Below are 14,652 nucleotides of genomic sequence, written 5' to 3'. Positions count from 1 at the left end.
AGGAGCAAGGATCTTTTAATTTCGTGGCTGTAGTCATGGTCTGCAGTGATCTTGGAGCCCAAGAAAATAAAGTCTGTCACTGCTTTCACTTTTGCTCTTCTGTTTGCCATGAAGTGATGGGACTGAATGCCATTGTCTTAGTTTTTTGAATGTTGAGTTTTAAGGCAGCTTTTTAACTCTCTCTTTTCACTCTCATCAATAGGCTCTTTAGTTCTTCTTCACTTTCTGACATTAAAGTGGTATCATCTGTATATCTGAGGTGGTTGATATGTCTCCTGGCTCTTGATTCCAGCTTGTGACAGTCTTGATTCTAGTTTGTGATTCCTCCAGGCTGTCATTTCCCATGATGTACTCTGCATATAAGTTAAATAAGCAGAGTAACAATATATGGCCTTCTCATACTCTTTTTCCAGTTTTGAACCAATCCTTTGTTCCATGTCCAGTTCTAACTGTTGCTTCTTAACCTGCATACACGTTTCTCAGGAGACAAGTAAAATGGTCTGGTACTCCCATCTTTTTAACAATTTCCCACAGTTTGTTGTGACCCACACAGTCAAAGCCTTTAGGATAGTCAATTAAGTAGAAATAGATGTTTTTCTGGAATTCCATTGCTTTCTCTGTGGTCTAGCAAATCTGGTTCCTCTGCCTTTTCTGATACTGACTATAGTGTTTCATTGCACATTGCATTTATCATTATTTCTAAGTATTTTCTGGATTCATAGGGATTTTTATAGCTTTATTTGTTCAGTTGTTGGTTCATTAACTTATTAGTAAATGTTTGTTCTTATTATGCTTAGGCTGGTATAGAATGGTGAAAAGACTTGAGATTTGTCCTTATGAGTTTAACATGTAATGGAGGAGAAAAAGTTCATTAAGATAGCTACACATACATAAGAGCTATCAAGGAAAAGTATAGATTTATAGATAAATGGAACAGAATTGAGAGCCCAGAAATAAACTCCTATATTTATAAATAGTCTCTGCTTTTTTTTAAAATGGACCTCTAGCTACGTAGCTAAGCTATATGCACACAATGTGGGTATAACACAACTGAGTATTAAAAAGGAACCACCAGTGAATGGTTTATTTTTGTTCAAGGTACTAAACCATTTCAGTTGGGAAAGCATAGTTTTTTCAATAAATGGTACAGAGTATTTACATACAGAAAGTTAATCTGAGGTACTACTTTAAACCCAGTAGAATAGCTACAGTTTCAGGGGTTCAAAATGAGTAAAGGGGATCACCTGTATGGTAATGGGTGGAAAGTAAACTTGTGATGGTGAGCATGCTATAGGATATACAGAAATAGAAACACGGTGCTATAAACCAATGTTACTTCAATTAAAAACAAATTTTGAAAAATAGCTATAGTCAAAAAGGTAGACAATAACAAGTGTTGATTAGGATTTTTTGACACCTGGGATTGTCATATATTTGTGGTACAGATATATGACAATCCCAGGTGTCAACAAAGCCACTTTAGGAAATGGTTTGGCAGTTTCTTAAAATATTACCATGTAACCCAGTAATTCCACTTTTATATATTTACTAAGGAAATATGGAAATGTGCATACAGAGACTGTACACAGATGTTCTTTCTTAGTAGCAATATACATAGTAGCCTAAAACTGGAAATTGTCCAGTGAATGGGTAGATAAAATGCTCTGCATCTGGTGAGTGGAATACCATTTGTCAGTAAAAGGGAATAAAGTGATGCTAAATACTACAACATAGACAAACCTCAGACAAATTATGCTAAATGGAAGATGTAAGTTAGAAGCATCACATATTACATGACTCTATTTACATGAACTGTCCAAAATAGAAATCTGTAGAGACTGAGCAGATTATTGTTTACCTGGGGCAGGGATAGACTGCAAACAAGGCACGAGGGGTCTCCCTTTGATGATGTTTGCACAGTCCTTTGCAACTTCATAAAAAGCATTGAATCATATACTTAAAGTGGTAAATTTATGGTTTGTAGATTATACTTCAGTTAAACTGTTTAAAATTAATATTAAGAATTATCCAAATCTATATCTGGCTAATCATAAACCAAATAATTTTTAGAAAAATGAATGTGTAAATTAAAGAGTTTAAATTCAGAGATTAGTGGAAGCAGAGAAAAGAATGCATATAGTTGACCTTAACTGGGAAGCAGCATGATAGAAAAAGTGAAAATAAACCACTATGCTCAGTGCCACCAGCAGAGAGGAGGAAATGGGGAGAGCGAGATCTAGAGAGAGGTAGGTAGAAGCCACTTTAATAGTTTTTGTTCTTTATTTTAGGAGCAGTGTGAAGCCTTTGCAGGAGTAAGATCTGACAAGATTATGTGTGGCACTCTTCTCCAGGCTAGGTTATTCTTAAATTTATTCACTTGCAAAAAGAAAGGAGATAGGTGGACCCATGTTAAAGAACTTTCACTTTCCTTATGTTTACTCATCAGATACATTGCCAAACTGTGCTCGAAGGATGGGGTTCTCTGCAAGGTCTGAACGTTTTCTGATTGACGAGCTGGCGTGGCTCTCTTGGTGTTAGGAGTGAACATCAGGAGTTTTCCTGTATTTATAGTAGAATTTACTGACAACTCTGTGACTGTTTCAGTAAAGAGATAAAAATTGGAGACTTGTGGTAGCATTTAAACGTAACTTTCTTCTGTGTTGATTTTGGGCAAATTTTTCTTTTATTGATTTTAATTCCTTTTTGATTGTATGAAAGTCATATTTCAAAAGAATTCGAAGGAATTTCCAAACAAAGAACTTTAAGTAGGAGATTTTCAGCCATTTGTATTTTCCCTCAGTGAAGACAGAGGGGAGGGATATTAAGAACTTTAAAATATCTTCTGGAAAGTTGATGATAATTTTTCCTTCTCATGGTAAGCAATACGATTTACCTGGAAAGCTCACCCTGGGTGTTGTGTAGAATGGTTTGGACGCTTAGATTTCTAGACGATAGATGGTATTATTCACTGAGAACAGAGAACCCTAGAAAAAAATCAAGCTTGAGGGAAATGATAGGTAGATTTTGAACATGTTGAGGTTGAGTTGTGTGTTATATATGCAAGTTTACATATCAATAGCTAGATAGATATACAGTTCTCCAGCTCAGAGGGAATGTTTCTTTTATATAAAATTAGAATTGTCTACATATTGGAATTAATTGAAGTTGCAGGTATGGTAAATTAAAAATATATGAAAGACAAAATGATTAGATTATAAACTTAACACCTAATGGTATTCTGGGTTTCCATTGGTGATTTAACTGAACTAAAACTGATGATGGACTCAAGTTATCTGATATTTTTTATCCTTCAAAAACACATAAAATGAAAGGTTGGGTAGACATTTTATTTTTTCATGTCAGAATAGAATTTAAGTGAAAGAAGTAGATCATTATGACCCATATTATAGTTGAACATGAAGATGGAACATTGATAAATGTGAATTCCAAACAATACTGTCCTTAATATACGTTAAACTTATCAGAAATATAACTTTTTAATATGTACATCTAGTACAATATTTGAGTTGATCTTCATCAAATGTGGTGATCATACACAAAAATGAGGAATAGGAAGTTACTGATACAAGTTAATAATGAAGAACCAAAAAAAATATTTCTGAAACCTGTATCTTAGGATAGTTATTATGTAAGATGTGAACACGGTCTATATGAAACCTTTGGCAACAAGTGAAATTTCCAAGGACTGTTAATTTTTAACTACTTATAATAATACTTAAATTTTTTTCATGTTTTGTATTTTGTATTGAATTCATATATACATGTGAATATGTATATTTATTTACTCATCTATTTATTCACTTAAACAGTTCAGAAACTATTGCCAGATGTTGGTATATCCTGCTTTCTGGATCTGTGCTTATGAAAGACTCCATGGTTTTGCCTCCTTGCAGGTATGTTTACATTGGCTGCTTAGTATATTTGATAGGCAAAGTTTACGACTGTTTTATTTCTTATGTTAAACTATTTTATGTAGAATATGTATTTTCTCTTAGTAGATGATACATTTTATAGATGTCTTTGCTTTTTGGTACTACGTGAAGTACTTGGCAAGAATCAACTGATATTTCATATTTCGGGAGTATGTTGTTGTTCAGTGGCTCAGTCGTGTCTGACTCTTTGTGACCCCATGGACTGCAGCATGCCAGCTTCCCTGTCCTTCACCATCTCCCTCCCGGAGCTTGCTCAAATTCATGTCCATTGAGTCAAGGATGCCATACACCATCTCACCTGTTCTCCTCCTGCCTTCAATCTTTCCCAGCATCAGGGTCTTTTCTAATGAGTTGGCTCTTTGCATCAGGTGGCCAAAGTATTGGAGCTTCAGCCTCAGTCCTTCCAATGAATATTTAGGATTGATTCCCTATCAGATTGACTGGTTTGATTTCTTTGCTGTCAACGGGACTCTCAAGAGTTTCCTCCAACACCACAGTTCAAAAGCATCAATTCTTCAGCACTCAGCCTTCTTTATGGTCTGACTCTCACATCCATACGTGACTACTGGAAAAACCATAGCTTTGACTAGACGGACCTTTGTTGGCAAAGTAATGTCTCTGCTTTTTAATATGCCGTCTAGGTTTGTCATCGCTTTTCTTCCAGGGAGCAAGCATCTTTTAATTTCATGGCTGCAGTCACCATCTGCAGTGATTTTGGAGCCCAAGAAAAGAAAGTCTGTCATTGCTTCCATTGTTTCCCCATCTATGTTCCATGATGTGATGGCACCAGTTGCCATTATCTTAGTTTTGTGAGTGTTGAATTTTAAGCCAGCTCCTTGACTCTCCTCTTTCACCTGCGTCTGGGGTGTAATCTTTAGTTTATCCCATGGCATGTTATTGTATTATTTGAGATTTGATATCATTTATCTGATGTTTCATGGATTCATTGCTCTTAGTTATAGGGAGGCAATATACCTTTATAGTTAAGAAATCAGCTTTTAGACTAACGGGAATTTGGCTAGTATCCTGATTCTGTCACTTATTAGCTGTTTGAGTCTGGACAAATTTTAGTTTTCCTGTGAAAATGAGGATACTAATAGTACCCACTTACGTGTGTTATGAGGTTATAGCAAGCTATGACTCATACTTCTCAATGGAAGTTTGTATAAGTTGATATTTTAGAGCTAGACTGCTTGAGTTCATCTCTTTGCTTTACTGTTTTTTGGGTTAATTACTTAATCGTTCTGTGGCTCAGTTTCCTCACTTCTAAAATAGGAACAATAATAGGATGTATTTCATAAGCCAGTTTTGGGAAATAAGTGAGTTTATATAGCTCTTAGAACAGTGCCTGGCTTTTATAAGTAATTTTTAATTATCACCATCAGAATTATTAGGTAAAAGAAGAGTGGTTGGCAAGATGATTAGATATAATATTCTTAGATAATGTGGTCTGTTAGTAATAGTTAAGATTTGGGGGCCTGAAATTATAATTTGGTAACATAAAAATACAACCTTTTGGTGACTTTTCCCTAGTAATGTTGAAAAGAGATTTTTAGGCTTTTAAGGTAGGACTTCTAATTGCAGCTCAATTAATTTAGTTTTAAAAATATTTTAAGTATCAAGGTACATTCTGTTTGATAGATAGTATGGAACATCTCAGTTCTGAGGCCATTTTTAAAGCTGTGTCTTTAGTCTTGAAACTTTATCATCAATATTTGGTTAAATGAAATGTGTACTTCTTGACTAGTAGTATAAAACATATTGTTGACTGTTTTTACAAATAAAATACATAATAATTCTTGCTTCTTTAACCCTTTTGGCTGTTGTTCCTTTCCCCTATGTTCTGAAAGACACTTGAGTGCTTTGTAGTGAGTGAATTAGTTCATGAAACAGAATAAGCTTGGTTGATGTGGATTACAGTTCTATTTTAGGATTATTAGTACTGTTCTTTTGAATATTTTATCACTCTTTTCTGCTGTTAATGAGTGGTTAAGAATTTGTTGTAATCACTTTATGAAGCCATTAATCAGCCATAATGATTCACTGTTAGTTTGTAATCAAGACATTGGAGTTTGTTTTAAATAATGGATAGTATGAGGCTTTCTTTTTGTTGGTGTTTTGTTTTTTTGTTTGATTTTTTTTTTTTTTTTTGGCTGTACCACTTGCCCCGTGGGATATTAGTTCCCTGACCAGGTATTGAGCTTGGGCCCATGGCAACGAAAGCACCGAGTCCTAATCATGGAACCACCAGGGAACTCCCAGTAATAAGAGATTTTTAAAACAAAGTCATGGTATGCTTTAATGTAATCATCATGAACTTCACAGCAAAGATGATTATAGAAGTGTATTTAATTGTCATTTAGAGAACAGTTCCTGTTAGATTTATATTTTGTGTTTGAGAGATGCTTGTTTGAGAGTTTATCGGAGGGTGATTGTTAGGATTAAATGAGTCAATACAAATAAAATACCTAGATTAATATTTAGCATATCAGTTCAGTTGCTCAGTCGTGTCCAGCTCTTTGCAACCCCATGGACTGCAGCATGCCAGCTTCCCTGTCCATCACCAGCTCCTGGAGCTTGCTCAGCCTCATGTCCATTGAGTTGGTGATGCCATCCAACCATTTCATCCTCTGTCATCCCCTTCTCCTCCTGCCTTCAATCTCCCAGCATCAGGATCTTTTCTAATGAGTCAATTCTACCCATCATGTGGCCCAGGTATTGGGGCTTCAACCTCAGTCCTTCCAATGAATATTCAGGAGTGATTTCCTTTAGGATTGATTGGTTTGATCTCCTTGCAGTCCAAGGGACTCTCACGAGTCTTCTCCAACACCACAGTTCAAAAGCATCAATTTTTTGGCACTCAGCTTTCTTTAGGTCCAACTCTCACATCCATGCATGACTCTTGGTAAAACCATAGCTTTGATTAGGTGGACCTTTGTTGGCAAAGTAATGTTTTTGCTTTCTAATATGCTGTCTAAGTTTGTCATAGCTTTTCTTCCAAGGAGCAAGCATCTTTTAATTTCATGGCTGCAGTCACCATCTGCAGTGATTCTGGAGCCCCCCAAAATAAAGTCTGTCACTGTTTCCACTGTTTCCCCATCTATTTCCCATGAAGTGATGGGACTGGATGCCATGATCTTAGTTTTTTGAATGTTGAGTTTTAAGCCAGCTTTTTCACTCTTCCCTTTCACTTTCATCAAGAGGCTCTCTAGTTCCTCTTTGCTTTCTACCATAAGGGTAGAGTCATATGCATATCTGAGGTTATTGATATTTCTCCTGGCAATCTTGATTACAGCTTATGCTTCATCCAGCCCAGCATTTCTCATGATGCATACAAGTTAAACAAGCAGGGTGAAATATACAGCCTTGATGTTCTCCTTTCCCAAGTTGGAACCAGTTTATTCCATATCCGATTCTAACTGTTGCTTCTTGACCTACATACACATATCTCAGGAAGCAGGTAAGGTGGTTTGGTATTCCCACCTCTTTAAGAATTTTCCACAGTTCGTTTTGATCCACACAGTCAAAGGCTTTGGTATAGTCAGTAAAGCAGAAGTAGATGTTTTTCTGGAACTCTGTTGCTTTTTCTATGATCTGACAGATGTTGGCAATTTGACCTCTGGTTCCTCTGCCTTTTCTAAATCCAGCTTGAACATCAGGAAGTTCACGGTTCACATATTGCTGAAGCCTGGCTTGGAGAATTTTGAGCATTACTTTACTAGCCTGTGAGATGAGTGCAACTGTGCGGTAGTTTGAGCATTCTTTGGCATTGCCTTTGTTTGGGATTGGAATGAAAACTGACCTTTTCCAGTCCTGTGGCCCCTGCTGAGTTTTCCAGATTTGCTGGCATGTGAGTGCAGCTCTTTCACAGTATCATCTTTGAGGATTTGAAATAGCTCAACTGGAATCCCATCCCCTCCACTAGCTTTGTTCATAGTGATGCTTCCTAAGGCCCACTTGACTTTTCATTCTAGGATGTCTGGCTCTAGGTGAATGATCACACCATCATGGTTACCTGGGTCATTAAGATCTTTTTTGTACAGTTCTTCTGTGTATTCTTGCCACCTCTTCTTAATATCTTCTGCTTTTGTTAGGTCCATACTGTTTATCCTTTATTGTGCCCATTTTTGCATGAAATGTTCCCTTGGTATCTCTACTCTTCTTGAAGAGATCTCTAGTCTTTCCCATTCTATTGTTTTTCTCTATTTCTTTGCTCTGATCGCTGAGGAAGGCTTTCTTATCTCTCGTTGGTATTCTTTGGAGTTCTCCGTTCAAATGGGTATATCTTTCCTTTTCTCTTTTGCCCTTTTCTTCTCTGCTTTTCTCAGCTATTTGTAAGGCCTCCTGAGACAACCATTTTACATTTTTGCAGTTCTTTTTCTCCTGTTGATGGTTGTTCAGCAGCCAGTTGCAATTTTGAGGTTCTTGCAGGAGAAGATGAGCACACGACCTTCTACTCTGCCATCTTATGATTTAGATGATTTAGCATATATTAAACATCAAATAATTTTTGGCTTCTGCAAATATCATAATGGCATTGAGATGTCATCATTATGATAGTCAATAGAATATAGCAGTACTTAATATAAGAGGAATAATAGTATTGTTTATAAAAATATAAACTATTTCTTTAGATATTAAGGTATCCGTTACTCCTTTATCAATGAATAGACAGAAACCACATGGTAATTTGAACAGGGACCCTTTAAAGAATTGTTAATTTTCAAGAAATTAGGTACTAAGAAGGATAAAGGTGCTAAGGTTACCCAAGGAAGGAATAAACTTGAAAGGGGAACTTTCTCCCCAAAACTGAAATTCAGAACTTTTGTTGGTGAATATGTTGCTTGTAGCCCAGTGGCTAATGACAAAGTTCACTTGGTTGCTCTGGGCCAGAGTTGTCCATGGTTACTGGGTCAAGGCGGTCAGGGAGAGAAAGTCTGACGAGGACTGGTAAACAGTATAGTCCTTCCCAACCCCTAGCCCACTCAGGGTGCAGATGGGTCCTGAGGCTGGAGATAGGACCTCCCTTTGCCTTACACACACCTATCCTGCCAAGCAGTAGGAAAGTATCTGCCGTTTCCTTGTACTAGCCTCCTTTACTGACAAAGCTTTGACATTAACAGCCAGCCAAAGGAGAATCTTGATTAAATCCAGATCCTTTATTATAAAGTAAATTTGAAACTGAGAGCAAATACATTTGAACTTGAGAGGCAGTAAATACATGGTACAGTGCCGTGCTTTCCAACCTTGTTAGCACCAGGGACAGATTTTGTGTAAGATAGTTTTTCCATAGACAAGAGTGGAGAAGGCAGTGTCAGGATGATTCAAGCATATTACATTTATTGTGCACTTGTTTCTGTTATTACATCAGCTCCACCTCAAATCATCAGGCATTAGATGCCAGAGGTTGGGGACCCCTGGTACAGTCCACTCCCTTGGTTACTTAGTTTTCATATGAATGCTTCTGAACACATTTGAGCTTCTATCCAATTCTCTTTTCATTTAACAAGATACAGCTATCTTTCATATAAGTAAAGAAGTTCTTACCATCTCCCTGAAACAAGGGGATGCACGGTCCCAGTTGTCAGTGCTTGCTGTATTAGTTATACTTTTCATCACAGTGCCTCTGACTGTTAACTCCAGACTACCTTATAAAGTTCACTTCCAACAACTTATATATAAAATAGATATGGGAAAGAGAGGAAAGAAGAAAATAGTTAACGTTTATACAACTCCGGACCATGTATACAACATACAGTCCTGTTTCTATCATTGGTCACAAATCCGTAGTTGATCTTGCTTCCTCTTTTTACCACCCATTCAGTACTTGTGCCTTCAACCAGAATTTCAGCTGTTCTGGGTTCTTTACCTGATGATGGGCACAAAACCTTCATTTCTTAAGGGTCCTTAATTATCCTATGTTTGGTTCTTCCCTGCCCACCGCCCCCACCCCGGCCACTTGGGGTTGCTGTTAGTTTTCCATTAACTTTAATAGTGGACTTGAAAGCACTGTACAGAGCCCAAAAGAACCTCTTGGGCTATAGATGTAGTTCTGCTGGCCTCCATTTTATGCAGCAACTCAGTTCCTCCTTGGTGATTGTAATCAATCACTCAGGCCAGTAGAATAAACCCCTTTTCTGCCTTTCGGTTCAGTGGCCAGGTCAAACAAGAGATGGCAAGAGTGAATGTCGACATTCTAGGAATCAGCGAACTGAAATGGACTGGAATGGGTGAATTTAACTCAGATGACCATTATATCTACTACTGCGGGTAGGAATCCCTCAAAAGAAATGGAGTAGCCATCATGGTCAACAAGAGTCCGAAATGCAGTACTTGGATGCAATCTCAAAAACAAAAGAATGATCTCTGTTTGTTTCCAAGGCAAACCATTCAATATCACAGTAATCCAAGTCTATGCCCCAACCAGTAACGCTGAAGATGCTGAAGTTGAACGGTTCTATGAAGACCTACAAGACCTTTTAGAACGAACACCCAAAAAAGATGTCCTTTTCATTATAGGGGACTGGAATGCAAAAGTAGGAAGTCAAGAAACACCTGGGGTAACAGGCAAATTTGGCCTTGGAGTACAGAATGAAGCAGGACAAAGACTAATAGTGTTTTGCCAAGAAAATGCACTGGTCATAACAAACACCCTCTTCCAACAACACAAGAGAAGACTCTATACATGGACATCACCAGATGGTCAACACCAAAATCAGATTGATTATATTCTTTGCAGCCAAAGATGGAGAAGCTCTATACAGTCAGCAAAAAGAAGACCAGGAGCTGACTGTGGCTCAGACCATGAACTCCTTATTGCCAAATTCAGACTTAAATTGAAGAAAGTAGGGAAAACCACTAGACCATTCAGGTATGACCTAAATCAGATCCCTTATGATTATGCAGTGGAAGTGAGAACTAGATTTAAGGGTCTAGATCTGATATATAGAGTGCCTGATGAGCTATGGAATGAGGTTCATGACAATGTACAGGAGACAGGGATCAAGACCATCCCCATGGAAAAGAAATGCAAAAAAGCAAAATGGCTGTCTGGGGAGGCCTTACAAATAGCTGTGAAAAGAAGAGAAGCGAAAAGCAAAGGAGAAAAGGAAAGATATAAACATCTGAATGCAGAGTTCCAAAGAATAGCAAGAAGAGATAAGAAAGCCTTCTTCAGCGATCAATGCAAAGAAATAGAGGAAAACAACAGAATGGGAAAGACTAGGGATCTCTTCAAGAAAATCAGAGATACCAAAGGAACATTTCATGCAAAGATGGGCTCGATAAAGGACAGAAATAGTATGGACCTAACAGAAGCAGAAGATATTAAGAAGAGGTGGCAAGAATACACAGAAGAACTGTACAAAAAAGATCTTCACGACCCAGATAATCACAATGGTGTGATCACTGACCTAGAGCCAGACATCCTGCAATGTGAAGTCAAGTGGGCCTTAGAAAGCATCACTACGAACAAAGCTAGTGGAGGTGATGGAATTCCAGTTGAGCTATTCCAAATCCTGAAAGATGATGCTGTGAAAGTGCTGCACTCAATATGCCAGCAAATTTGGAAAACTCAGCAGTGGCCACAGGACTGAAAAAGGTCAATTTTCATTCCAATCCCAAAGAAAGGCAATGCCGAAGAATGCTCAAACTACCACACAATTGCACTCATCTCAGTGGCCAGGTGGAAGTCACTAATTCAGTGGAACCATTGCTGTGTTCCTGCTAGAAATAATCTAGCAGGACTAAGGCAATGGCACCCCACTCCAGTACTGTCGCTCGGAAAATCCCATGGATGGAGGAGCCTGGTAGGCTGCAGTCCATGGGGTCGCTAAGAGTCAAACACGACTGAGCGATTTCACTTTCACTTTCCACTTTCATGCATTGGAGAAGGAAATGGCACCCCACTCCAGTGTTCTTGCCTGGAGAATCCCAGGGACAGAGAAGCCTGGTAGGCTGCAGTCCATGGGGTTGCACAGAGTCGGACACGACTGAAGCGACTTAGCAGCAGCAAGACTCAAACCAGCAGAGCTCAAAGTTTTCGGAAGAGGAAGTACAAATTCTATGTATGAGTTATTAAGTATAACAGTGAGAAGAACCACTGTTACTTCCATGCCTTGAATATGAAATCCATGTATTCTGCCTGTTGAGCAGATACATAACAGAAATTATTGCTGTACTTTTGCTGCTGCAAAATGAGTACCTTGATTGAAAATGATGCTATCTAGAGTGCTGAGGCTATAGATGGCATTTTGTGAGCCTGTGGATAGTGCTTCTGGCAGAAGCATTGTGGATGGCAAAAGCCAATCATATCTAGAATATGTGTCTTTTCCAATGAGGACAAATAGATTCCTCCTCCATGCTCAAACTCAAGTTCATTGAATAGGTTGATGCCATCCAACCATCTCATCCTCCATCACCCCCTTCTCTTCCAGCCCTCAATCTTTCCCATCATCGGGATCTTTGCCAATGAGTTGGCTCTTTGCAAGAGGTGGCCAAAGTATTGGAACTTTGGCATCAGTCCTTCCAATGAATATTCAGGGTTGATTTCCTTTAGGATGGACTGGTTTAATCTTGTTACTGTCCAAGGAACTCTTAAGAGGCTTCTCCACCACCACAGTTTGAAAGCATCAATTCTTCAGTATTTTTCCCAGATTATGTCTTGCCTTTTTGTTTTTCAATGATAACTTCTTTAAGTGTGAGAGGTCCAAAGTACTTAAGTGTTCTACTAATTTGTTTGAAGTACTTAAACGTGTTCTACTAATCTTTGCCTATTCCAAGTTTGTAAATATTCTCTTCTGTGTATTCTTAGACAGTTTTCTTAAACTAGCTTTACTGGTGTATAATTTACATACCATAAAATTCACCCATAAGTTTTTATGATTAATATATATACATTGGTACACCATAGTTTTAGACTTCCTTTACCTGAAAAAGTTTTGCATGCCCTTTTGCAGTTAAAACCTGACAGACTTTCTGTCTCAATATCTACCTTGTGCAGATATTTAAAAGTAGTCTTTGTTTTGGCATTTTTCACTTAGCATAATGTGTTTGAGGTTCATCACTGTTTTAGACTATAACAGTTGTAGCATGTCTATTTTTTTCAATTGTTAAGTTGTATTTCATTTTAAGAAGATTTCACATTTTGTCTAGCCATTCATGAGAAGATGAAAAGTTTGAAATTTTATTGTTTTAGTTTAGAGGCTTCTATGAATAATGCTGCTATAAAGATTCAAATAAATACATGTCTTTACATGGGCTGTGTATTTATTTTTTCTTTTGTAGATATGCAGGAGGGAATTGCTATGTCATATAAATATATATTTAACTTTTGAGGAAAGGTCCAAATTGCTTAAAGGATGACTATTGTGTTACATACTGACCAAGAACATACCATGGATCTCATTTTTCTGCATCCTCTCCTTCACTTGGTATTGACAGTCTTTTGATTATTTCTCTTCTAGTATGTGTTTAACTATCTCAGTGATTTTAACTTGTATTTCACAGTGACTATTACTGTTGAGGCTCTTATGTGCTTATTAAGCATTCCTGTACCTTTGCTGAAATGTCTGTTCAAAGCGTTTCCCCATTATCTGTCTTAAGTTGTAAGAATTTATGTTTTAGATATAAGTTCTTCATGAGATGTATGATTTTTAATTGTGTTTGTCTTACCAAGTTTTAAGAACTTAGATGTTTTAGATACAAATTCTTTGTCAGATATATGATATGCATGCATTTTCTTTTTTCTGTGGCTTGTTTTTTCCTTTTCTTAATAATGTCTTCTGAAGCACAAGTGTTTTATATTTTCATGAGATTCAGTTTTGTTTTTTTTTTCTTTTGAGGACCTTGATTTTGCTGGTGTATCTTAAGAAATCTTTGTTTAGCCTAATTGCATAGTTTTCTCTTATGATTTCTTCTAGATGGTTTTCAGTTTCAGCAGTTATATTTTGGTCTAGTTCATTATGACTTCATTTTGGTTTTGTTTTTGTTTCTCTTTGTTTTGTGTTTTTGCTTAAGAATAGCCGGTTGACCCAGTGTCGTTTTAGAAGGCATTGAATTGCTTTTGTTGAAAATCAGTTGACCATATATATGTCTGTTCGTTTGCTTTTGCTGAACTAATGTTTACTCTGTTTCATTTAACTATTTTTCTATCTTGGTACTAATCTTCTGTCTTAATTATTGTGGCTTGTTGTAAGTTGTCAAATCAGTACTGTGAGTCTTACAGCTTTGTTCATTTTTAGAGTGATTTTGCTTATTTTAGGTTGTTTTTCCATATGAATGTAAGGATATGCTTGTTTTATAAATCCTGATAGGATTCTCATAAAAACTGATTTATTGTTTATTTCATAATAGACTATTTTTTATAGCAATTTTAGGTTTATAGCCTGGAGTGGAAGGTATACAGATTTTTCATATACTTTCTGCCCCTACTCATGCATAGTCTCCACCATTATGAGCTACTCTCACAAAAGTGGTGCATTTGTTAGAGTTGATGAACCTCACTCAAAGTACAGTTTATATTAGGGTTCATTCTTGGTAGTGTACACTCTTTGTGTTTGGACAAACATACAAAGTTATATTTTCACCATTATAGTATTAGTTTCCCAGACCTCAGATTCCTGAGTTCCACCTGTTAATTCCTTCCTTTCCACCAACCCCTGGCTTTTTTATAGTTTTGCATTTTCCACAGTGTCATATA

General features: G+C 37.2%; 1 protein-coding gene across 7 annotated transcripts in view; it reads left to right on the top strand.

Annotated features, from left to right (window-relative positions):
- Positions 1 to 14,652, top strand: part of RAPGEF6 (Rap guanine nucleotide exchange factor 6) — a 227,900-nt gene that overhangs the window by 39,173 nt on the left and 174,075 nt on the right. For 5 of the 7 annotated variants that reach the window (XM_027547054.1, XM_027547055.1, XM_027547058.1 and 2 more), the window contains one exon: positions 3,831 to 3,914. The exons of 1 other annotated variant lie outside the window; for it this stretch is intronic. In XM_027547054.1, the coding sequence (XP_027402855.1) occupies positions 3,831 to 3,914 (84 nt within the window). Of the gene's footprint in view, positions 1 to 3,830; positions 3,915 to 13,240; positions 13,385 to 14,652 lie in introns of those variants that run through there. One more of the 7 variants, XM_027547059.1, reaches the window with a different exon arrangement.

Source organism: Bos indicus x Bos taurus, chromosome 7 (assembly GCF_003369695.1).
Source record: "Bos indicus x Bos taurus breed Angus x Brahman F1 hybrid chromosome 7, Bos_hybrid_MaternalHap_v2.0, whole genome shotgun sequence".
In the NCBI taxonomy this organism is placed as follows: Eukaryota; Metazoa; Chordata; class Mammalia; order Artiodactyla; family Bovidae; genus Bos; species Bos indicus x Bos taurus.
The sequence above is the reverse complement of the archived record's forward strand: the minus strand, read 5'-3'. Positions and strand labels throughout refer to the sequence as shown.